Here is a 19,967-nt window from a genome sequence, read left to right as displayed (position 1 = left end):
TTTTCATCTCTTCCCCTGCTATTCTCTTCTCTCTGCTTTTCCTCACTTCTTTAAGTTTCAGGTACCTACTTAAATAATGACCAAGCAACAATACCAAGCAGCTGGGGTCACCAGCATGGTGCATAATCCCCTGGCTGATTGTATTAATATCAGTAATTCTTTACTAATGCACGTGACATTCTTATGTTAAGAGGGAATGTCTTTTTTCCCTCTTTTCTTATGTGCATTTGACTCCCCCTCGTATTTGCTTATATTTCTGATCATAAAAAAGTGTGAGGTGGGAATAGGCAGAAGATATGAAAAGTCAAATGTAGACAGGCATTAGGATTTTAGTTATGTATCAGCGCTTACCCATGATTCTTCAGGATACAAGGAGCCAGAGCCAGAATTTTTTTGATCACTGTCATCCCATCATTTCCCCCATCCAGGGCACCAAGGTCCTCATAGCTGGAGGTTGAAGACAAGGGATGAAAACTCTCCATTACCCATCATTACACACAGCAGTAAAATGTGTTGTTAGTAGCATCTCCCACTGGGAACAAGCACTAGAGGGGTCTCTGGGCACATGAAAGCGATGGCTTGTGGGTCTGTGTCCCATTGGAAAAGTCACAGTAACTTTGGAATCTGTAAAGAGGGAAGTTTGTAAGACCCCTCTGGTGACTCAGATTGGTGGTATGTGTAATAGAGGAAGTTATTCAGAGATTGCCACTGTGACTAGGCTGAGAGAGTCTTGGGGCAAACATCATCAGGCATTCCTGATCTCCTGTTGACAGCTATAGCACTGCTCCTGCCGGTCACGTTTAATAATAACAGTAGCAGTAATTCTTAGCTTTGGCACAGGCTTTTTCCTCTCAGAGTGCTTCACAAAGGTGGATAAATGTTTTACCCCCATTTTACTTTGAGTAAACTGGCAGAACCTGGCATCATGCCAGATGTTGGGCTCAGGAACCAGTTCTAACCTCCAGTTAAATCAATTTTGTGGGAAACAGGCAAAGAGGAAGGTGATGTATCGCATCACATCATAGGTCCAGCTACTGTCCCCAAATGGTCTTACTCAGAGCTTTTTCATTAGACAAAAGCCTTGTAACAGATGGTGGCTCTTGTTATAGCTATCAGTGGAAAGCAAGTCAGTTCTAAGCTCTTGCCCCTCTGAGCTGCAGCCTGATTACTACAGCTGGTCCACTGAACCCTGAGGGGAACACTACCCAGGAGACATTAGGGAGTGTACTACGGTGAGTTAGCATGGGAATTTGCCAGGCATTCAACACCACTCCTGCTCTCCCAGAAATAAGGGAAAGTGTTTCCAGCTCACAGATTCTTTCTCTAAGTCATGTAGCATTTTCACATGTCTTCTGCCCAATTCCTCACAGTATCAGAAGGAGGCAAGATCACCAGGGAACAAATGGGCCAAGAGGGAATCTCTGTACTAGGTCTGAAGGAGAGAAAATACCAAGATCCTCAGTTTGTGCAGGAATGAAAGGGACGGGCTTCCAAATAAGTATATTGGCAGGTGGTTGCCCTTCTTGGACTGCATTCCGCCACTCCCCATCCCCGACGGATATCTCCTAACTTGTTAGTACTAGATACCTGAAACTTCTCTACAGAGAACAGAAGAGGGTGAAATAATGCATGGGAAAGAGAAAGATAGAAAGGTCTTATCTGACCACCTGAGGATCTCTTCAGCCAGGTGAGTCATGTCTCCATGGAAGACATAAGGTGGGTTACTGACTATAGTGTCCACAGGACCCCAGGGGAGGAGCTGCTCCCAGGAACCTACAGCAGAAAAAGAATGAAAACCAAATCTCAGCCATAACTATGTACCTTCAAAACTCATTACTCAAGTAAGATCTTGATAACAGTGACTCTGTAGGCCCAGGTTTGTCTCTCTCTCTCTCTATGGACAGGATTTAATTTCACATTTTGTTAGACTAACCTGAATTGGTCCACCTTCCCACCTTAATTTAAAGGGCATGTCTACATTGCAATCACCGGTGATGGCATCTTGGGTAGATAAGTCTGTGCTTGCTCCATCTATGTTAGCATTGCTAAAAATGGAAGTGTAGACATGGCGGCATGGGCTTCAGTGCAGGCTAGCAATGAGAGTATGTCCCCAAGGTCCTGGGCGGGACTGCACAACCTATGCTGAAGCCCATGCCACCATGTCTGGCCTGCTATTTTTAGCAATGCTAGAGTAGGTCTGTCCACCCAAGCTGTAAATGCACCATAGGCTGCTGTGCAGACATACCCACAGAACAGGATAACAGAGAGCTAAGCACATGGAAAGAACCAATCATTCACACAAACAATGTGCTGCAACACAATGCCTTGATGTAGTCGAGGATACCGAATCCATCTGGATCCAGAGTGAAGAATACCATACTCATCTGGACAGGATGCAAATGTTAAGCACACAGTTGTGCACACATTCTCCTCTGTACACGGGTGCCTCTGCAAACTGAAAGTCCGGCCAGGAGAGCTTTGAAGATACAAGCTTGCACTGAAGAGGCTGACTCTCAGTTCTCACAATATGTTTCCTCTGCTACTTCAATTCTGTACTGACACCTGACATTCCACAGCAGCATAGGGACCTGTGCCCCTCTCAGGTGCACAGTGTGTTACCAGCTTGCAGTCAGCCATATGCAGGCGTGAAAGTAACTTAAAGGACTTACCAGTACGCTGGAGTCCTGAGCAGGGGGAGTGGCCTCAACCAGAAGAGGCGGGGCCTCAACCAGAAGAGGCGGGGCCTTTACATTCCCTGGCCCTTTAAATCACCGCTGGAGCCCTCCCGCCGCTATTCCAGGGCTCTGGCAGCGGGGCTCAGGCAGTGATTTAAAGGGCCCGGGGTTCCCCACAGCGGTTGGAGCCCCAGGCCCCTTAAATCACCGCTGGAGCCCTGCCGCCGCTACCCCAGGGCTCTGGCAGCAGGGCTCGGACGGTGATTTAAAGGGCCTGGGACTCCGGCCATTGTAGGGAGCCCCGGGTCCTTTAAATTGCTGGCCTGGGGAAGCTGGTCCGGTCCGGCACGGTGTACTGGCTCTTGCCGGTACGCCGTACCACACCGGCTTACTTTCACTTCTGGCCATATGCACATAATGTGAGATGAGATCTAAGCGTAGCAACAACCAGAAACATGCACATGCCAGAGCTGTCTCCTGAGTTACCCCATCAGCCAGGATTTGGTCATTCCTGCCCCAGTTGCCTATTGTTTTCATGCCCACCTCCCCTCAGTAAAATAAAATGGAGAAAACATCAGGGGAGGTAGAAATATGAAAAGAAATTACCGGAGGAGACATTGTAGCGGAGAATTCTTATCCTGTCCTGTAGCTGCAACCTGCAGGCCCAAGAACAGAGAAAGTAAGAGATACACTCAGGTCATTCAATGGCACATAATTAAGGCTAAGATTTTGTCACAGAAATTTTTAGTAAAAGTCAGGGACAGGTCATGGGCTTTCGAGAATTTTTCTTTATTGCCCGTGACCTGTCCCTGACTTTTACTAAAAATATCCCTGACAAAATAGGGAGCCGAGCTGTGGGCTCCCCACACTGCCTGCAGAGGTTGGGCAGCTGCAGGGGCCGCTCTGAGCTCTGGAGCTTTGAAGGACCCCCAGCAGCTCAGAACACCGGGGGCCTGGCTCAGAACTCCGGGAAACCTCCACCATCTGCGGCAGCTGGAACCTTTGGGGTACGCCCGCAGTGGCTCGTAGCTCCCGGGTCCCCTGCCCCGCATGTCCACCAGGAGCTGCGGAGGGCCCCCGCTGCCTGCAGCGGCCAGGAGGTGTGGCCCTGCTGCCCACGGCAGCTAAGAGCTGCCAGGGCTCCCGCTGCCCGCAGTGGCTGGGAGCTGTGAGGGGCCCCCACTGCCCGAGGCAGTCAGGAGCAGCAGCCGGGAGCTCCGAGGGGCCCCCACTGCTCGTGTTTGCTGGGAGCTGCGGGAGGGGGGCCCCCGCGATTCCCGCTGCATCCCCACGGCAGCTGGGAACTCCGGAGGGCCCCTGGCACCTGTAGCCATGAGGAGCTGTGGGGTCCCCCTGCCACAAAGGGAAGACCCAGAAGCTCCTGACCGACAGGGCTGAATTCATGGAGGTCACTGGAAGTCATGGATTCTGTGACTTCTGCAACGTCCATGAAAAAAATCATAGCCTTACACATAATTAAATACAGGATATCACACCTACCCATGCAAACCCCAGCCACAATCTGCAGCACTATTACCTAGCACAAAATCTGAGGGAAGTCATGGGTCTGTTCTTTGCCTGCAAAGCAATTAGGTGCAAGTATTCAAAGCAGAGCACAACCTGTGCACCCAGAAAGACCTCTGTGCGCACGCCCACTGTGCATCTCAAAATTTCCTTTCAAACCCCTGTGCATATCCTTTTGTGATAAAGTGGGATTTTTTTGTAATATTTGTGTGACCCCTATGCATGCCTCAGTTTCCCCTATATGTTGTACTTTTACACAGTGGCGGGGGAAAGGACTGTTGGTTTGGAGACACAAGTGTGTGTGCTGCCTAGCTGTCTGAGCCTGAATGGGTCATTGCAAAGGACTGGCCAAGGCTGACCCCAGTTAAAATGACCCAGAGGTAGATGCATTTCCCCACTTCTCAGCAGGGAAGCTAAGGAGGGACCCCAGCTTGAGAACAAAGGACTGGGAAGGTGTGAGGTGGGGGATAAGAGTTGGCTCTGGAAGGAGTCAGCGCTTTCACCTGGGAACTGACCAAGGAGGTCAGACAGCTTGAGGCAGACAGAGCCTGAACATGGGGTTCACTTTCACTCCAGCTTGGCCGGGCTTTGGCTAACCAGACTAGACTATATGTTAACCTTCAATTCTCTATGCTAAAATAAGGACTTCCTGTGCTGTGTTCCAGCTGACTAATAAACTCTACTGTTCTGATAACGCTGCCTGAGTGATGCTGGAAATACTTGGCGACGTGCGTTAATCCCCAAAATATTTATGTCTCTACCAGGAGTCTACTTCAGTTGGACTCTCTGAACAGTGGGGTGAGGGGAGAGAAAACCTTTTGTAGTAATAAACACCCATTTTTTCATGGTTTGTGTGTATAAAAACATCTTCTGTATTTTCCACAGTATGCATCCGATGAAGTGAGCTGTAGCTCACGAAAGCTTATGCTCAAATAAATTGGTTAGTCTCTAAGGTGCCACAAGTACTCCTTTTCTTTTTGTGAATACAGACTAACACGGCTGTTACTCTGAAACCTCTCCGAACAGAGCTCATGGTGTGAAGCAGGAGCATTGAAGCCCCAGAGGTTCAGTCCAGGAGGTGGTGAGGCTGCATGGCCTATTCTGGAGGAAGGGTGAGACCCCTTGGAAGTCTGGCACATTGAAGGGGTTCCTCCTAGAGACTGTTGTAAAGCTGAGGTTGTAGCACTAATCCTGTGGATCCGTGACACCTTTATAGCCTCATCCTCTCCTTTTGCATGCTGTGACAAAGTTCCTCCTCTGCCTTGGTGGGTCCTGCGCTTATTGGCGGATTTGCTCGCTTCAGAGATTCATGGCAGCCCTCAGCCTGGCCACTTTTGCTAGTGGCTCAAACCTGTCATTCACTCAGCTAACCTCATCACTGGCCAGCATGGGGAAAAGGAAGGAGAACAATCCCCGCAGTCTCTGCTGATCCACCTAGTGGGTCGCGGGACAGGCCAGGGACCTTCCCCTCTGGTGGGACCCACAGTCCAGGTCAACTCCTCCTGTATCCAATAGGGAGTTAGGGGGATGGGGGGAACCTAGGCCCACCCTCTACTCCGGGTTCCAGCCCAGGGCCCTGTGGATCGCAGCTGTCTACAGTGTTTCATGTAACACCTGTGTGACAGCTACAACTCCCTGGGCTACTTCCCCATGGCCTCCTCCCAACACCTTCTTTATCCTCACCACAGGACCTTCCTCCTGATGCCAGATAGTGTTTGTACTCCTCAGTCCTCCAGAAGCACTCCCTCTCACTCTCTGCTCCGTGGATGCCCCTCACTGACTGAAGTGAGGTCCTTTTTAAACCAGGTGACCTGATTAGCTTGCCTGTCTTAATGGATTCTAGCAGCTTCTTGATTGTTCTGGAACCGCCTCTGTTACCTCACCCAGGGAAAAGGGACCGGCTTAATCTGGGGCTAATACAGCTGCTTTCTATCACTCTCCTGTAGCCATCTGGCCGGACCCTGTCACAATGCATACACATACGTATTCACCTAGTGCACTCGCCACCCCACCTCATCTGTACATTAATTATGCCTGCAAAACGTCCTGCGTGCGAACCCACCACACCTGCAAAAAACAAACAAAAAACCCCCAACAACCCTCAGTTCCTGGCTTCAGACATGCAAAAATGGGGTTCTGTGAGTGCGAGGGGCACGCGCACGTTTTTCTACATGCTTCTTCTACCCTGCTTTGAAAACCTGGCCCTTGCAAGAGTTGTGAAATGTGAATGTATTTGGCGCTAACGCCACAGTGACATTTAGGTGTTTGCATCTAACATGCAGTGTCATGGTGACATGATAATATCATGTACTCATGTGAGGCAGGGAGTGAAAACAAAAGCATCACAATGCAGCTGATTCACCAAGGCAGAACACATGCTAAAAGGGCGGGACTTATTTAGGATTAGGTCCATTATGGCACAATGCTACAGAAAGAGGCTTTAGGGCTTCTCAGGTACAATATCCTTACATGGGCTCTCCCTCCACCCCTGGCATCTCTAAGAGAACACACAGCCGTAGCGGTGCCTCTCAGCTTGAACCGTACCTCACTGAACTCTCTGCACTACTTAGATTCCCTAGGGACTCAGGAGATGTGGGCACTTCTCTCTTGCTGGTGAAGAACGAGAGAGTAAGCACATGGCCCCGAAAGGCCCAGGTGACTTTCTGACATATTTCTGAACCCTCTGATCCTCAAGGCTGCCAAAGGCCAGACCACCCCCTTAGCTGCTGCAAGTCAGAGCAGCCTTGGGGCTGCCAGGGGATATGAAGGGCATTATGCTCTAGTCCCACCCTGTCACAGTCCTGCCATACCCACTCCAAATCTGCTCCATAATGTCCCACATCCTAGGGGGCAGGGGCCAGATGAGGATTCCTCTTAACTAGGGGAACCCTTATCTGTAGCCCTCATAACCACTGTAAATCCCCTTGGTGCTGCTGGGGTGTAGCACAGTGGGTCCAGGCGTGGGAAAGCTATGATTAAATTAGCCTGCTACATTGGCAGTAACCCCATTTCACAAATGGGGCCACTGAGGCACAGTGCAATGAAGTGACAAGCTCCAGGTTGCACAGTGAGGCCAGGTCTACCCTACAGATTTCTGCCAGCTTAGCTCTGTCTGTCAGGGGGGTGAGATGGGATCCCTGACTGATGGAGCTGGGCCAGCAAAAGAACAAGTGTAGATGCAGTTATACCAGAAAAACTGTGATTTTACCAGTCTAGCTTATTTTGTTTGGGGGGTTGGATGGTGGTGCTGGAAAATAAGCTATACCAGCAAAAGCACAGCTTTGCCAGGTTAAGCTGTGTCCACACTAGGGGGTATAGTATACTGGTACGGCTATCCCTGGAAAAGCGCTCCTATAGTGTAGACGTGGCCTCAGACAGTGGCAGTAAGGAATAGAACCCAGCAGTCCTGATGCCCCCCGGCTGTCTGCCTTAATCACAAAATCACCTTTCTCTTCTGAACACCAGATGATCACTTCTTTGCAAAGCCATAGGATTTCTCAGGGTTTGCTGGAGGAATGAGACCCAGGCAAGAGGTGACATCCAGGTCAGTATGTTACTGAGAGCATTCTGTGATGATTCCAAAAACGCTTCCCATTTCCCTACACTGTATTTATACACTGAATTAGAGGCAGCTTTTCAAAAACCATCCAGATCCTCCCAATACACACTCTCCCTCCATGCAGAATAACTCACGTAGCAGACTAAAACCCAGTCAAGGGAGTACAGCATCCAGGATTTTCCTCACCAACTTTTCTATCCAATGCACTAGTGTATTTGGGACACATAGGGGGCCTCATGCTCCATGGGGCGAGAAAGAGTCCTGTTCCATTCCTAGACCCCACCTTGTGCTCCCTAAGGGAGCAAGCACAGAGGGTGCTGTAAGACCAGCACACATTGGCAGTGGGGAAGAAACAGTGTGAGGGGTGCAATGGACGTAACAGGACAGACTCAGTCCTGTGCTCTATACTAACTCTATCAGCATGTAAGGGCCAAACTGTATTGCAAGGAGCTGGGGCAGAATTCCCCATTGCATAGGGCCACTTAAGCAGCCCTACGTTGCACCCCTCCCCCCGCCGCCCGCTTTGTAAGTCTTTGCGCAAACAGTGTGTAGGGGCAGGACGGAGGGGTGGTACAGGGAGCACATAGAGGGTAGAAAGGGGAATCGCCACAGTGCACACCACTACGAAGATTTGGGACTGCTGCAGACTGTGGAACAGCCCTCTGGGAATTCTCAGGAAGCTGCTGTAAATTAGAGCACCTTTGAGGCTGCTCTAATCTACATCAGTGGCCATTTCAGCCCCTAGAGCAGCCCAGAATCCTGGGGATGGAAGGGTATGATCAAGCCACCTGCCCTCCTCTTCCTGCAGGTCCAGCACAGGATAGGTCCCAGGATGCAGAGACACATAAGGAAGCCAGATTCTGGTGTCAGTTACAACCCGTATTAACTCACATGGAGCCACGCTGGATTTCCACTGCTGTAACAGAGAGCAGAGCTGGCACAGGGAGCTGAGGGGTAAATGAGACGGTGTAATTCTGACACCAGCACTGTCCTGGCCACGATTTCACTGTCAAGTGACAGTTACGGCAGAGTGCATTGTGGCATTAGACAGCTGCAGAGTAGAGCTGATTCTGAAGCCCTTAAAACTGAGCCACAGCACGGGTGGCTGCTGTGGATTGTAGTTCATTTGGTTACAAGTCAGTGATAGCGACAGCCCAGAAAGGAAGAAAGATGCTGTGGGACACCACACCAGCACACCCAGAAGTCTAGGTGCTGCCTGAGGAGCAAGATAAAATCTAGATGTAAGAAAAGAAGCAAGGCCTGAAAAGGGAGTTGTCATAAATATAAAGGGAAGGGTACCCACCTTTCTGTACACAGTGCTATAAAATCCCTTCTGGCCAGAGGCAACATCCTGTTACCTGTAAAGGGTTAAGAAGCTCAGCTAACCTGGCTGGCACCTGACCCAAAGGACCAATAAGGGGACAAGATATTTTCAAATCTTTGGGGAGGGGGCGGGTGGAAGGCTTTTTTGTTTGTGCTCTTTGTTTACGTGGTTGTTCTCTCTTGGGACTGAGAGAGGCTAGACAGAAATCCATCTTCTCCAACCCATCCTAGTCCAAGTCTCCAATATTGCAACCAGTATAGGTAAGCCAGGCAAGGCGGATTAGTTTATCTTTTGTTTTATGTGAATTTTCCCTGTGTTAAGAGGGAAGTTTATTCCTGTTTTCTGTAACTTTAAGGTTTTGCCCAGAGGGGGATCCTCTGTGTTTTGAATCTGAATACCCTGTAAAGTATTTTCCATCCTGATTTTACAGAGATGATTTTTACCTTTCTTTTTTTTTTTTTTTTTAAATAAAATCCTTCTTTTAAGAACCTGACTGATTTTTCCATTGTTCCAAGATCCAGGGGTTTGGGTCTTTGATGATTTTGTAACAAATTGGTTAGGATATTATTCTCAAGCCTCCCCAGGAAAGGGGGTGTGTAGGGCTTGGGAGGATATTTTGGGGGAAAGACGTCTCCAAGTGGTCTCTTTCTCTGTTCTTTGTTTAAAATGCTTGGTGGTGGCAGCATACTGTTCAAGGCCAAGGCAAAGTTTGTACGTTGGGGAAGTTTTTAACCTAAGCTGGTAAGAATAAGCTTAGGGGGTCTTTCATGCGGGTCCCCACATCTGTACCCTAGAGTTCAGAGTGGGGAAGGAACCCTGACAGGAGTTAATATGGTGTAGTGAGGTAGAAGGAGCCAGGCATTCTGGATTCTGCTATTGGCTCTGTCACTGACTCACTTTCTGACATAATATGACCAAGTGGCAATTTTCTGTAATATTTTTATTATGCCTTTGTGTGCCTCAGTTTCCCCATGTACTTTACATTGCTACCCAATGGTTGCAAAAAGGATTAGAATGTGGCTTTTGGGGCAGAGCGGGGGACTTGAGGTGCTGTGTCACTTCACTGTCTGGGGTGGAATGAATGGATTGTTAGAGGACTGGCTGTAAGTGACCCATATCAATGAAGCCTCCAGAAAGACAAAGGGAGCTGCACCGAACCGAACGACTGACATTGTCCCGGGAACATATGAACTCAGCATGGGTTGGCAGGAAGGGGATAATTTTGGGTTCTTGGAGGGACTCAGCAGCTCTCTCTAAGGACTGACAGAGAGCCTGGAATGGAGTCCATGGCAGCTTGGCTGGCTGACTGGCTTGGCCAGTATGGACCATGTCTTAACCCGAGATTCTCTACACTCACCTCAGGACTAGCCGTTGCTGTGTTCCAGTCAACTAATAAACCCTGTGCTGTTTTAGAAAAGGCTGCCTGGTGTCACTGCAAATCCTCACAGACAGCCCTGAATGGTTACAGTATACGCCTCCTGCAGGAGTCCTGCTTGGCTAGACTTGCTGCAGGGAGCCACAGAAGGAGAAAGGGTTCTCTGGTGCCCGAAGACCCAGTTTCGGTGTCTCAGAGGCTGCAGCCCTGCCCTGTGGAATTGTGTGGGTCCTTGGGGACCAGCACACTAAAAGGGTCACTCTCAAGGCACTGGTAATAGCCTGTGGCATGGACCAGAGTCTGGTCTCACTAGGTCTCAGTTTTCCCATTCACAAAACAGGGACAAGTCTACTGACCCGAAGTACTTTGGTCTCCTTGCAAGAAAGGTGCGACATAAGTACAAAACATCGCTATTATGCCATTTCCTTCCCAGCTGGTGGTCTGGCAAAGGGGATTCACAGGTCAGAGAAAGGGTTTTTTTTACCAAAATAAAAATTCAGTGAAAATTTGTTCCAAAAATTCCTAATTTTCTCTGGATTTTCCAGAGGTTCAAAGCGTTTAACGCACCCTGGCACCTGATGGTGATGAACATGATATCCAGCCTGTGGCTGAGACACTGGGCATATTTGAGAATCATAAGCCAGGACTTTGGTGGCTATTCACTTGTCTCGGGGGATCAGTGTGAGGGGTCCTAGGAAGCAATGGGCACTCAGAGAGAGAAAAAATGAGCAATGCATATGTTCCTACCTCTGAGCATTCTCTCTGGTGAGATTCACAGCAGCTTCCTCTTTATCCACAGCTATCACCCGGCTCTGGCACAGAAGGAAACAAAATACACATTATATCACCAACATTACTGCTGTTAGCTGATGACTGGACATACAGGCTGTGGCAAAAGGGGCAAATCAGACAGATGATGCCAATATAATGTCTTGGAAAAGGTCTCTCTGTCTTTCTAACACCAAAATCAGATATAGCCCCTGAAGAATCCATCTTAGGACTTCCACGGGAGCAGGATACTTTGGGGTTGTGTAGTCGCACAGGGCTGACCTTACCATGAGGCGAACTGAGGCAGCCGCCTCAGGTGCCAGACTGGGGGGGGGGGGGGTGGGCGACACTAGGACCCAGAGTGTACAATATTGTGTCTGCTGCTGGTGCATATGTATTCACTCTGCTCTAGATGCACAGAGATGGTGGAGTGCTGTGCTGGAGGAAGGAGGGCACAAGAGACATAACAGGCAGGCAGGAGAAAAGGTGAGAGGGAATAACAGAAAGCAGCAGGAGCGGCAGGGAGAGAGAGGAGGAGGAGCCTCTTATGTACCTCTCTAGCACCCACAGGAGCCTGGACTGATTAACACCAGCTTCTCAAGGAGCTTCCTGTTTCTGCTGCTTCCCTGAACCCACTGGAGGAGAACAGGCAGTCAACTGAAGTAGTAGGAGCCCTTAAGATGCTGATATCCTCCCTCACTCAGGCCTGGCTACCAGCCTGCTTATTTGTCCCCTTCAATTGAGTGTTGAGAGCCACTATAGCTGGCACAGAACAGCAGTCATGAGTGAAAGAAGAAAACACCCCTCTGGGGCAGCATTCAGAAAAAGAAAGAAAGCAAAGGAAGCTTTTCTATCTAAGCAGGAAGGAGCTCTCCTGAGATACAAACACACAAATGTTCACGGTGAGCGTTCCGGCCCCAGTGAGGATGTGAGTGGTGAGGAGATACCTGATCTTCCAGTTAGTCAGAGTGCAGGTGACCTGGCAGCTACTGCAGCATCCATATCTTCATCTCAAATGGATGTAACCATGCACATTCCTGAAGAAAAGTGTAGATCAGAGAAGACTGCGGTGGAGGTGCAAGCAACAGCTGCTGCTGAGTTTAGTTCCTTAAGTCTAGATGATCCAGGACTGTGGACCCACTTGAGCAGTAGCGTGAGGGACTTCCTTGTACTGCATGGGCCACAGCAAGGGAAAAACTTCATGTTCTCCAAAGACAATGAAAATAGAAGTTTCCATCCAACACATTACTGGCGTGGAATCCCCAATGGTGACAAAGTGGAGAGGCCATGGCTTATGTACTCAAAAACCCAGAATGCTGCATACTGTTTTTGTTGCAAACTCTTCCAGTCTAACGTTCCAGCCACATTGGGTTCGACAGGAACAAAGGACTGGAAAAATCTGGCTAGAAATCTGGCATGCCACATGAAGGCAGCAAATCACCAGAGAGCATTCCATAGGTGGAAAGAGCTTGAGATGAGACTAAGGTTAAAGGCCACCACAGATGATCAGCATCAAGAGAAGATTGCATCAGAGTCTCTTTTCTGGCAACATGTTCTGAAAAGGCTCATTGCCATTGTGAGAATGCTTGCTACCCAAAACCTAGCACGGCCTGGCACTTCAGATCAGCTGTATGTGCCAAACTAGGGAAACTTCCTTAAAATTGTGGAGCTGATGGCTGAGTTTGATGCTGTACTCCAGCAGCATCTAAGAAGAGTCACCACCCAAGAAATGTACACACACCATTACCATGGAAAAACAATTCAAAATGAGATCATACAGTTACTGGCAACAAAAGTTGAACAGAAGATTGTGGCAGATCTGAAGTCAGCAAGATATTACTCTGTTATTCTGGACTGCACACCTGACATCAGCCATATGGAACGAATGACTTTAATGGTGCGTTTTGTAACAACAACAGAACCTAGTCCCTGCAATGGTGACTGTCAGAGAGTATTTTCTCGAATTTATTGACATTGATGATACTAAAGGGGCTGGTATGACAAATGTGCTTCTTAAAAAGCTGGAAGACACGGGAATTGCGATAGCTGACATGAGAGGTCAGAGCTACGATAATGGTGCCAACATGAGAGGAAAGAACAGAGGAGTGCAGACACGGATCAGAGAGTTAAACCCTCAAGCTTTTTTTGTCTCATGCAGTTCTCATTCATTGAACTTGGTGGTCAGTGATGCAGCATCAGCTTCTAGTGTGGCTGCTGAATTTTTTAATGTAATTCAAAACATCTATGTATTTTTCTCTGCATCAACTCATCAATGGCAAGTTTTGAAGCAACATCTGGGAACATCCTCTCTGACACTGAAACCACGGAGTGCCACACGATGGGAAAGTCGAGTGGAGATGATAAAGCCTATCAAACACCAAATAGGGAAGATAGCTGATGCCATAGTTGACATTATGGAGGAAAATGCTATGACATGAACTGTTCGTGGGAGAACAGTGGCAGAGGGAAACGGAATCACCAGAACCATACATAACTTCGAATTCCTGTGTGGCTTAGTGTTGTGGCATGACATACTGTTTGAAATAAATGTTGTAAGCAAGAGACTCCAAGGTATTGACCTTGATATATCTGGAGTGATGAACAACTGGACAAAGCAAAATCATACCTACAGTCTTACCAGTCAGATAAGGGATTTCAAAACGTTCTGAAGAGTGCACAGAAGTTGGCAGAGGAACTTGACACTGAAGCTATTTTCCCACCCATTCAAGAATACAAGAGTCACCAAAGAAGAAGACATTTTGATTATGAGGCATGGGATAATCCCATAAGAGACCCCAAATAACAATTCAAAGTTGAATTCTTTAACCAGCTGCTAGATTGTGCAATTCAGTCAGTTGAAGAACGTCTCATGCAGCTCACGGAACACAGCAATATATTTGGGATGTTGTATGCTTATTCCATAACTCCTCACTATACCTGAAGAAAACCTACACCAGCAATGCAGGGCACTAGAGACAGTGTTGACATATGATGACATGCACAATATTGATGCGAGTGATTTAAGTGATGAACTGAAAGCCCTTTCAAGACACATTTCAGCAGGATCAACTCCAAAGGCTGTTCTGGAATATATGTACACAAATAAGATTACCACCCTCTTTCCAAACGCTTTTGTTGCTCTGCGCATACTTCTAACACTTCCTTCTTACTTCTAACTTCCTTACTTACTTAACATACTTCTTACTTCCTTCATACTTCTAACACTTCTAACAGTTGCCAGTGGAGAACGCAGCTTCTCCAAGCTGAAGTTAATAAAAACACATCTACGCTCCACAATGACACAGGAGAGGCTGGTCAGCCTTGCAACCATCTCAGTAGAGCATGAGCTGGCCCAGACTGTGGACCTTCAGGAAGCAGTTCAAAACTTTGCAACCAAGAAGGCACGGAAAGCACCATTTTGATTATTCAATGCCAGTGTTTACTATGCAGACAAGAAAAGTTACATTTGCTGTTCAGGCATCTGAAAGTTAAGTGTTCCTTAACATTTTTGAACAAGGCATTTTAAGTTATTAGTTCTCCTTTATTGGGGTAGGTAGCAGAGCAGTACCATGAGAGGAACAGAACAGCAAGAAGGCAGAATTGAGACCTTTCAAAGTTTTGGCCCAAGCGAGGGGGCATGGGGGCGTCATTTGAGCTCCCCGCCTCAGGTGCCAAAATGTTGTGGGCCGGCCCTGCGCTTGTAGCTAGGCCTTCAGCATGACTGAATATTTTCATTACCATTGCTAGCATTTTACCTTAATACCTTAATACCTTCCCCAGGAAGAGGGGACATGCACAAACCCTCATCCCATAACAGTTTGAACTCTGGGGAAGGGAATAAAAATCTCTGATCAGAAGGCTCTGTGTCCCTATGCTGTTTGAACTTCAGTGAGGAGGCAAGACTTCTAAGCATAAGCAAGGGATCCCCAGCTGTTTAGTTTGGGTTAGCCCTAAAGGACATCTAGAGCTTGCAAATTACAGCAGCTTCTATTGCCTTTTGAAACCTAAGACTGTAACTCAAGTGTGTGTTTACCTGCTTTAATCTTGTAAATAACTCATTTATTTTTCCTAGTTAATAAACCTTTAGTTAGTTTATCACAGGACTGGCTACAAGCACTGTCTTTGGGGAGAGTTCTAAGGTACAATTAACGTGGGGTAAGTGTCTGGGACCAGAAGTAACCTGAATATTATTATGATTTTTGGTGTAAGAGACCATCTGTCACAACGGCAGACTTGTCTGGGAGGCAAAAGTGCCCAAGAGGACAGTCTGTGACTCCAGAATAAGGCTGTTCTAGTGCTTTAGGAGTTCACAGTTGATATTCTGTTGGCAAAAATCTAATTATACAACATGTAACCAGTTTGGGATTTGTGCTCCAATTTGTAAGGCTGCCTTGAGGCTGGCACCCATGTTTGTGAGCCACTCCAGACAGCTTGACAGTATCAACTGGTAAACTGGGACAGAGCAGCCCAGCAGAACAGAGAGTGAGGGGTAGAGAGGGAAGAGCTTCATAGGTTCCTCATGTCTGATGCAGAAAGAATCCATGCCCTAAGGAATCCACTCCAGCTTTAAAAGGAGATACACTGTATGCTGGGATAGGTGACCTGGGGTACGCAGTCTGTTCTGCGGAGAGCTCTATCCTTGATATAACCATACATGACAAGTCGCTAGTTCTTTATCTTAATGCAGCACTTTAGGGCCAAATTCTGTCTTGATGTACATGTCATAGACATTAGTATGGTTGTGTGGTGCGTAAGCCTGCACAGATCTAAGCTGGTGTATTCACTCAAGGCTCATGTATGTTTGCCATTTGGGGAAGGGCTGATGTAACATATAAGGACAGACTGACACAGCCATTTATGTCTGAAAGGCAAGGAGAGCAGCGTGATGCTTGAGTAGGGAAACCAGAGCAATTTATAATTTGGCCTAGTGAAAACTAAACATCAGCCCAACAGGTCACCGGGCAAAGGGACATGAGCTACAGGAATGACCTTCCATAGACCTTACAAACTAACCCTCGATGCTTCTTCTCAGTGGTGTGCCATGACAGTTTTATTAAGGCATGCAACAACTCACTGGCACACCTTAGGCATCCAAAATAGTGTCATCCATGCCACGTGACCTCGCACGTACCGTATGGGCCAAGGTGATGCTGTTTGGAGGTGTAGTGGGGTGGTCACCCGCTCCGGCCTTGAAGGGCTTAAAACAACACAGGGAAGCAGGCTCACCTGTGGCCATGCCCCAATCAGGGCTCAGCTGTCCCTTATAAGAGGGCAGTGGGCCAAGAGCAGACAGAGTCTCCTCTAGCTGTGGAGGGAGATGGGCCTGGCTGCTGGGGAGTGTACCAGGGTACCTGAGGTGAAGCAGGGCTGGGGAAGGCCAGAGGAGCTGGGAGACTCCAGACTAGAAAAGCCCCTGGCTGTAGGCTTGGCAGACGGCCTAGGATAGGTACTGGGATTGCAGGGGGCAGCCTAAAGGTAGGCAGAGGCAGCAGGTCCAAACCCCCCTTGCCTGTGATGATTGGTTTATACACCGCAGTCCGCCCCAGTGTGCAGGGGCTCAGTGGTCACTGGCAGTAGCCAAAGACTGAGGCGAGGTGGGGATAGTGAATGGGGGATCCCCAGGGAAGGGAGACCCAGGGACAGTGGGGGTACTGCCAGCGGGCAGCACCCTGGGTAAAAGGGGCACCGGGGTCTGGGAGGGACATGGGGGCCAGCAGCAAGAGGGACGCCGGCCTGCAGAGGGCGCTCTGGAGGCTGGAAGAGCTAATTCCCTGAGAGACCAGCAGGAGGCACCGCAGGGGTGAGTCTTGCACCGTTACAGGAGGACACAATTTTGTTCTACCAAATGGTGTCCTCCATCATGAGAGCTGGATGGAGTTATTCTGCGGACTGGCTGTGGCCCACGGGCCACCAGTTGGACAACACACTGTCGGTCAGCATGCAAAGCGTGCCTTGCATACATAAACGGCATACCACTGATTCTTCTCCAAGGATGATAATCAGCCTGGATGAGTCTGAAGGATGAACTGATGACCGGATCTGGAGCAAGGGAAGGCCTTTTTCTCTCCATGGCATGTGGGCAGGGTCATTCTTTCCCTCCTGGAGCACTGAGCAGGGATTATCCACTGTGGTCTGGGTTGGGGTGGGGTGGGATATATCCCATGTGATTGATAACCTGAGACTGAAGGGGGCTTTAGTCACTTATAGATCCCAGTCCTTCCTGTGACTTTGTTTCCTCCTTGACCGGTGAGGAATTATGTTACTGGGGAAGGGACAGGCACCAAAATGGGCTCTTGGCAGTGATCAGGTAGCTGGTGAACTGTGACTACTGCTCATCGCATTGCTCATAAATGCCTCATTCTTTCCTAGTGCTCTTTTGTCTGTCTGTATCCACCTGTTGTCTCTTGTCTTATACCTAGACTGTCAGCTCTTTGGGGGCAGGGACCATCTTTTTGCTACTTGTCAGTACGACACCTGGTGCAATGGGACTCAGTGCTACCATAATACAAAGGATGAAAAGCTCACCCACCGTGGGCAGTTTGCTCAGTAAACTCAGTGCAATGGCCCCTGAGCCACAGCCGATTTCCAGGATCACCGGGTGAGAAACAACAGTGGGGCACTGGTGACCCACATTAACTGCAGGGCTCCCGCTCCTCTGGATTTCTTCTTCCAACACCAAGGAGACAAGATCCTAGCAGAAAAGGGAAAGAGAGCTGTTTCTGTCGGAGTCTGATGATGACTCAAACTAACACCCAAGAGCTGGGGAAAAGGAGGGTGAAAGAGCCCCATTTCTCACCTTTGCAAACAAATCAAATGCATCTTTGTATTTTAAAAAAAGCAACACATGGCAGCAGCAGGACTGAGATCCCAGAAACAACTTCAGCTCCACATAGTGCTTTGACTGTAACCAAATCTGCAGGTGCCCTACAGATCCTTTGATATCTTTTAGGACATTTAAAAAGAATAAGCAGCTGGAACACACACACATAGCCTGTCCCCCATTTCTTTTGCCACAATCATTAACTTTTATCTCTGAAAGCCTCACTACTCACCAGTCTTAGCCTAGCCATGTCTGAAACTTTACTTATGGTTTGAAATCCCTTAAGACCAACCCCTAAAGCACTAAGCCAACCAGCAGATCGACAAGAAATACAGTAAATGGCCCAATCAAGTAGGCTTCCTGTTTTGGCTTGCATTGCACAACTACAAACGCTGGTTTGTTATTGTAGGGTCACACTGAGGAATGGCTGGTTGTTAGCATGGATTTTTATTTTATTTTGACAAGTCAGCACTAGGATCTTTATTGTGAATCACATATAAAAACCCACAACAAAGAATTGTATGGATTTTGCCAACAGGTATATGAGCAGAAAGATGCTCCAGGGTAAATTACAGGCCTTCCATTCTAACTAGCAGCATTTTATGTCAATCCATTGTGACAAAGTTCCTCCTCTACCTTGGTGGGTCTTGCGCTTATTGGTGCAGTTGCTCGACCATCTGGCCAGACCCTGTCACACCATAAAGTAACAACGAGTGACTGGTGGGAAGGTCAAAGTCCTTTATGTAAAACGCTAGATTTTTCTCAGGAGCCAGCACTGAGCTGCCTGCAGAGTGAACCCTATTTGCATGGACATCCCAGCATTTTCCCACACCCTGCTCTGGAAATCAGGCCTAAAGTGGATTAGAGAGCACAGGAGGCCTCAGGCAAAACTGCTTGGTTCATCTGCCTTTGCTGGTTATTCCACACCACAGACCAGTTTGTGGCATCACAGCAAGCTGGTGTGGAAACAGCTAAGATGTTGCAAACAGGTGAAGAAATAAGTAGCTGTGGCAGACGAGCCCTTAAGAAACAAAGATCCTATTTCCATGCAGCAAGCTATCCCTAGCAATAAAGGAAGACGAGCAGGTGAAATACCTGGGAGAGGTCAGTTGCCTTCCTAAGAAACCTCCAGAAACATTTTTGTACAAGGCATGAGCTGCTCTTCAACCCATTAAAGAAAAAATCCACATACACTGTGTCCCAAGCGAGAACTGGAGCTTGTAGTTAGTTGATGAGCAGCCTGGCTTGTTTCAATGTTCCCCTGACCTGGACCTGACTGTGGGAAAGGCAGTGTGACTGTCACATTTTTAAAGGGAGCTCCTTGTCTGTGGATTCCTCCTGCAACAGGGTAAGATCACATGCAGGTGTACTCAGGACGCAGTGTATGGGGGTCTAGCATGCCTCTGGCCAGTCTACGCTACAAAGTGGCATAACTACATTGGTCAGCAGTGTGAAAAAACTGCCCCCCAGCCAACAGGAAAACCCCCCAGTGTAGATGCAACTTGGCTGATATCTTGGCTCCTGTCAACCTAGCTAACGTCATTCAGGGAGGTGGTGTAAATATGCTGCCAGAAAAACTTCTGTCGGCATAAGATGCACCTTCATTAGCGGACTCTGCCAATATACCTATTCCAGCAAAGCATGTGTTGTGCAGACAAGGCCCCTCTCTTGGAGCAGAATCAGCTGGTTTTGGGAAGGCTGGCTGCAGACATGAAGCAGTACCCTTCCTCGCGTCCTCGGAAGGGGTTAGTACCCAGAAAGCTTGGTCAGCAAGTTCATGCTGGCCGTCTCTGATCACTTACGAAAGGGCTATGCTTACAGGAACGCTCCAGTGTGACAAAGAGGAGACAATCACAGGGAGTGAGTACAGAGCAGTAGTTCCTTCTTATCCTATGCCTCAATGATCTCGTATTGCCAGAGTA

At 48.3% G+C, this 19,967-nt stretch overlaps 1 protein-coding gene across 10 annotated transcripts in view; it reads right to left on the bottom strand.

The window, feature by feature from the left end:
• HEMK1 (HemK methyltransferase family member 1) overlaps nt 1–19,967 on the bottom strand; it is a 108,000-nt gene that overhangs the window by 66,880 nt on the left and 21,153 nt on the right. For 8 of the 10 annotated variants that reach the window (XR_006291994.1, XR_006291993.1, XR_005226118.2 and 5 more), the window contains 5 exons: nt 17,755–17,916; nt 11,205–11,269; nt 3,282–3,331; nt 1,668–1,773; nt 352–447 (listed from right to left, as the gene is read on the bottom strand). Coding sequence is in view for 7 of the 10 variants with exons in the window: in XM_043550351.1 (XP_043406286.1) it covers nt 352–447; nt 1,668–1,773; nt 3,282–3,331; nt 11,205–11,269; nt 17,755–17,916 (479 nt within the window). In the remaining 3 variants the exon portion in view is untranslated. The remainder of the gene's footprint in view (nt 1–351; nt 448–1,667; nt 1,774–3,281; nt 3,332–11,204; nt 11,270–17,754; nt 17,917–19,967) is intronic. The other 2 variants (XM_037904164.2, XM_043550352.1) reach the window with 1 other exon arrangement.

This window comes from Chelonia mydas, chromosome 7 (genome assembly GCF_015237465.2).
Source record: "Chelonia mydas isolate rCheMyd1 chromosome 7, rCheMyd1.pri.v2, whole genome shotgun sequence".
Taxonomy (NCBI): Eukaryota; Metazoa; Chordata; order Testudines; family Cheloniidae; genus Chelonia; species Chelonia mydas.
This window is presented reverse-complemented; position numbering and strand designations above follow the sequence as displayed.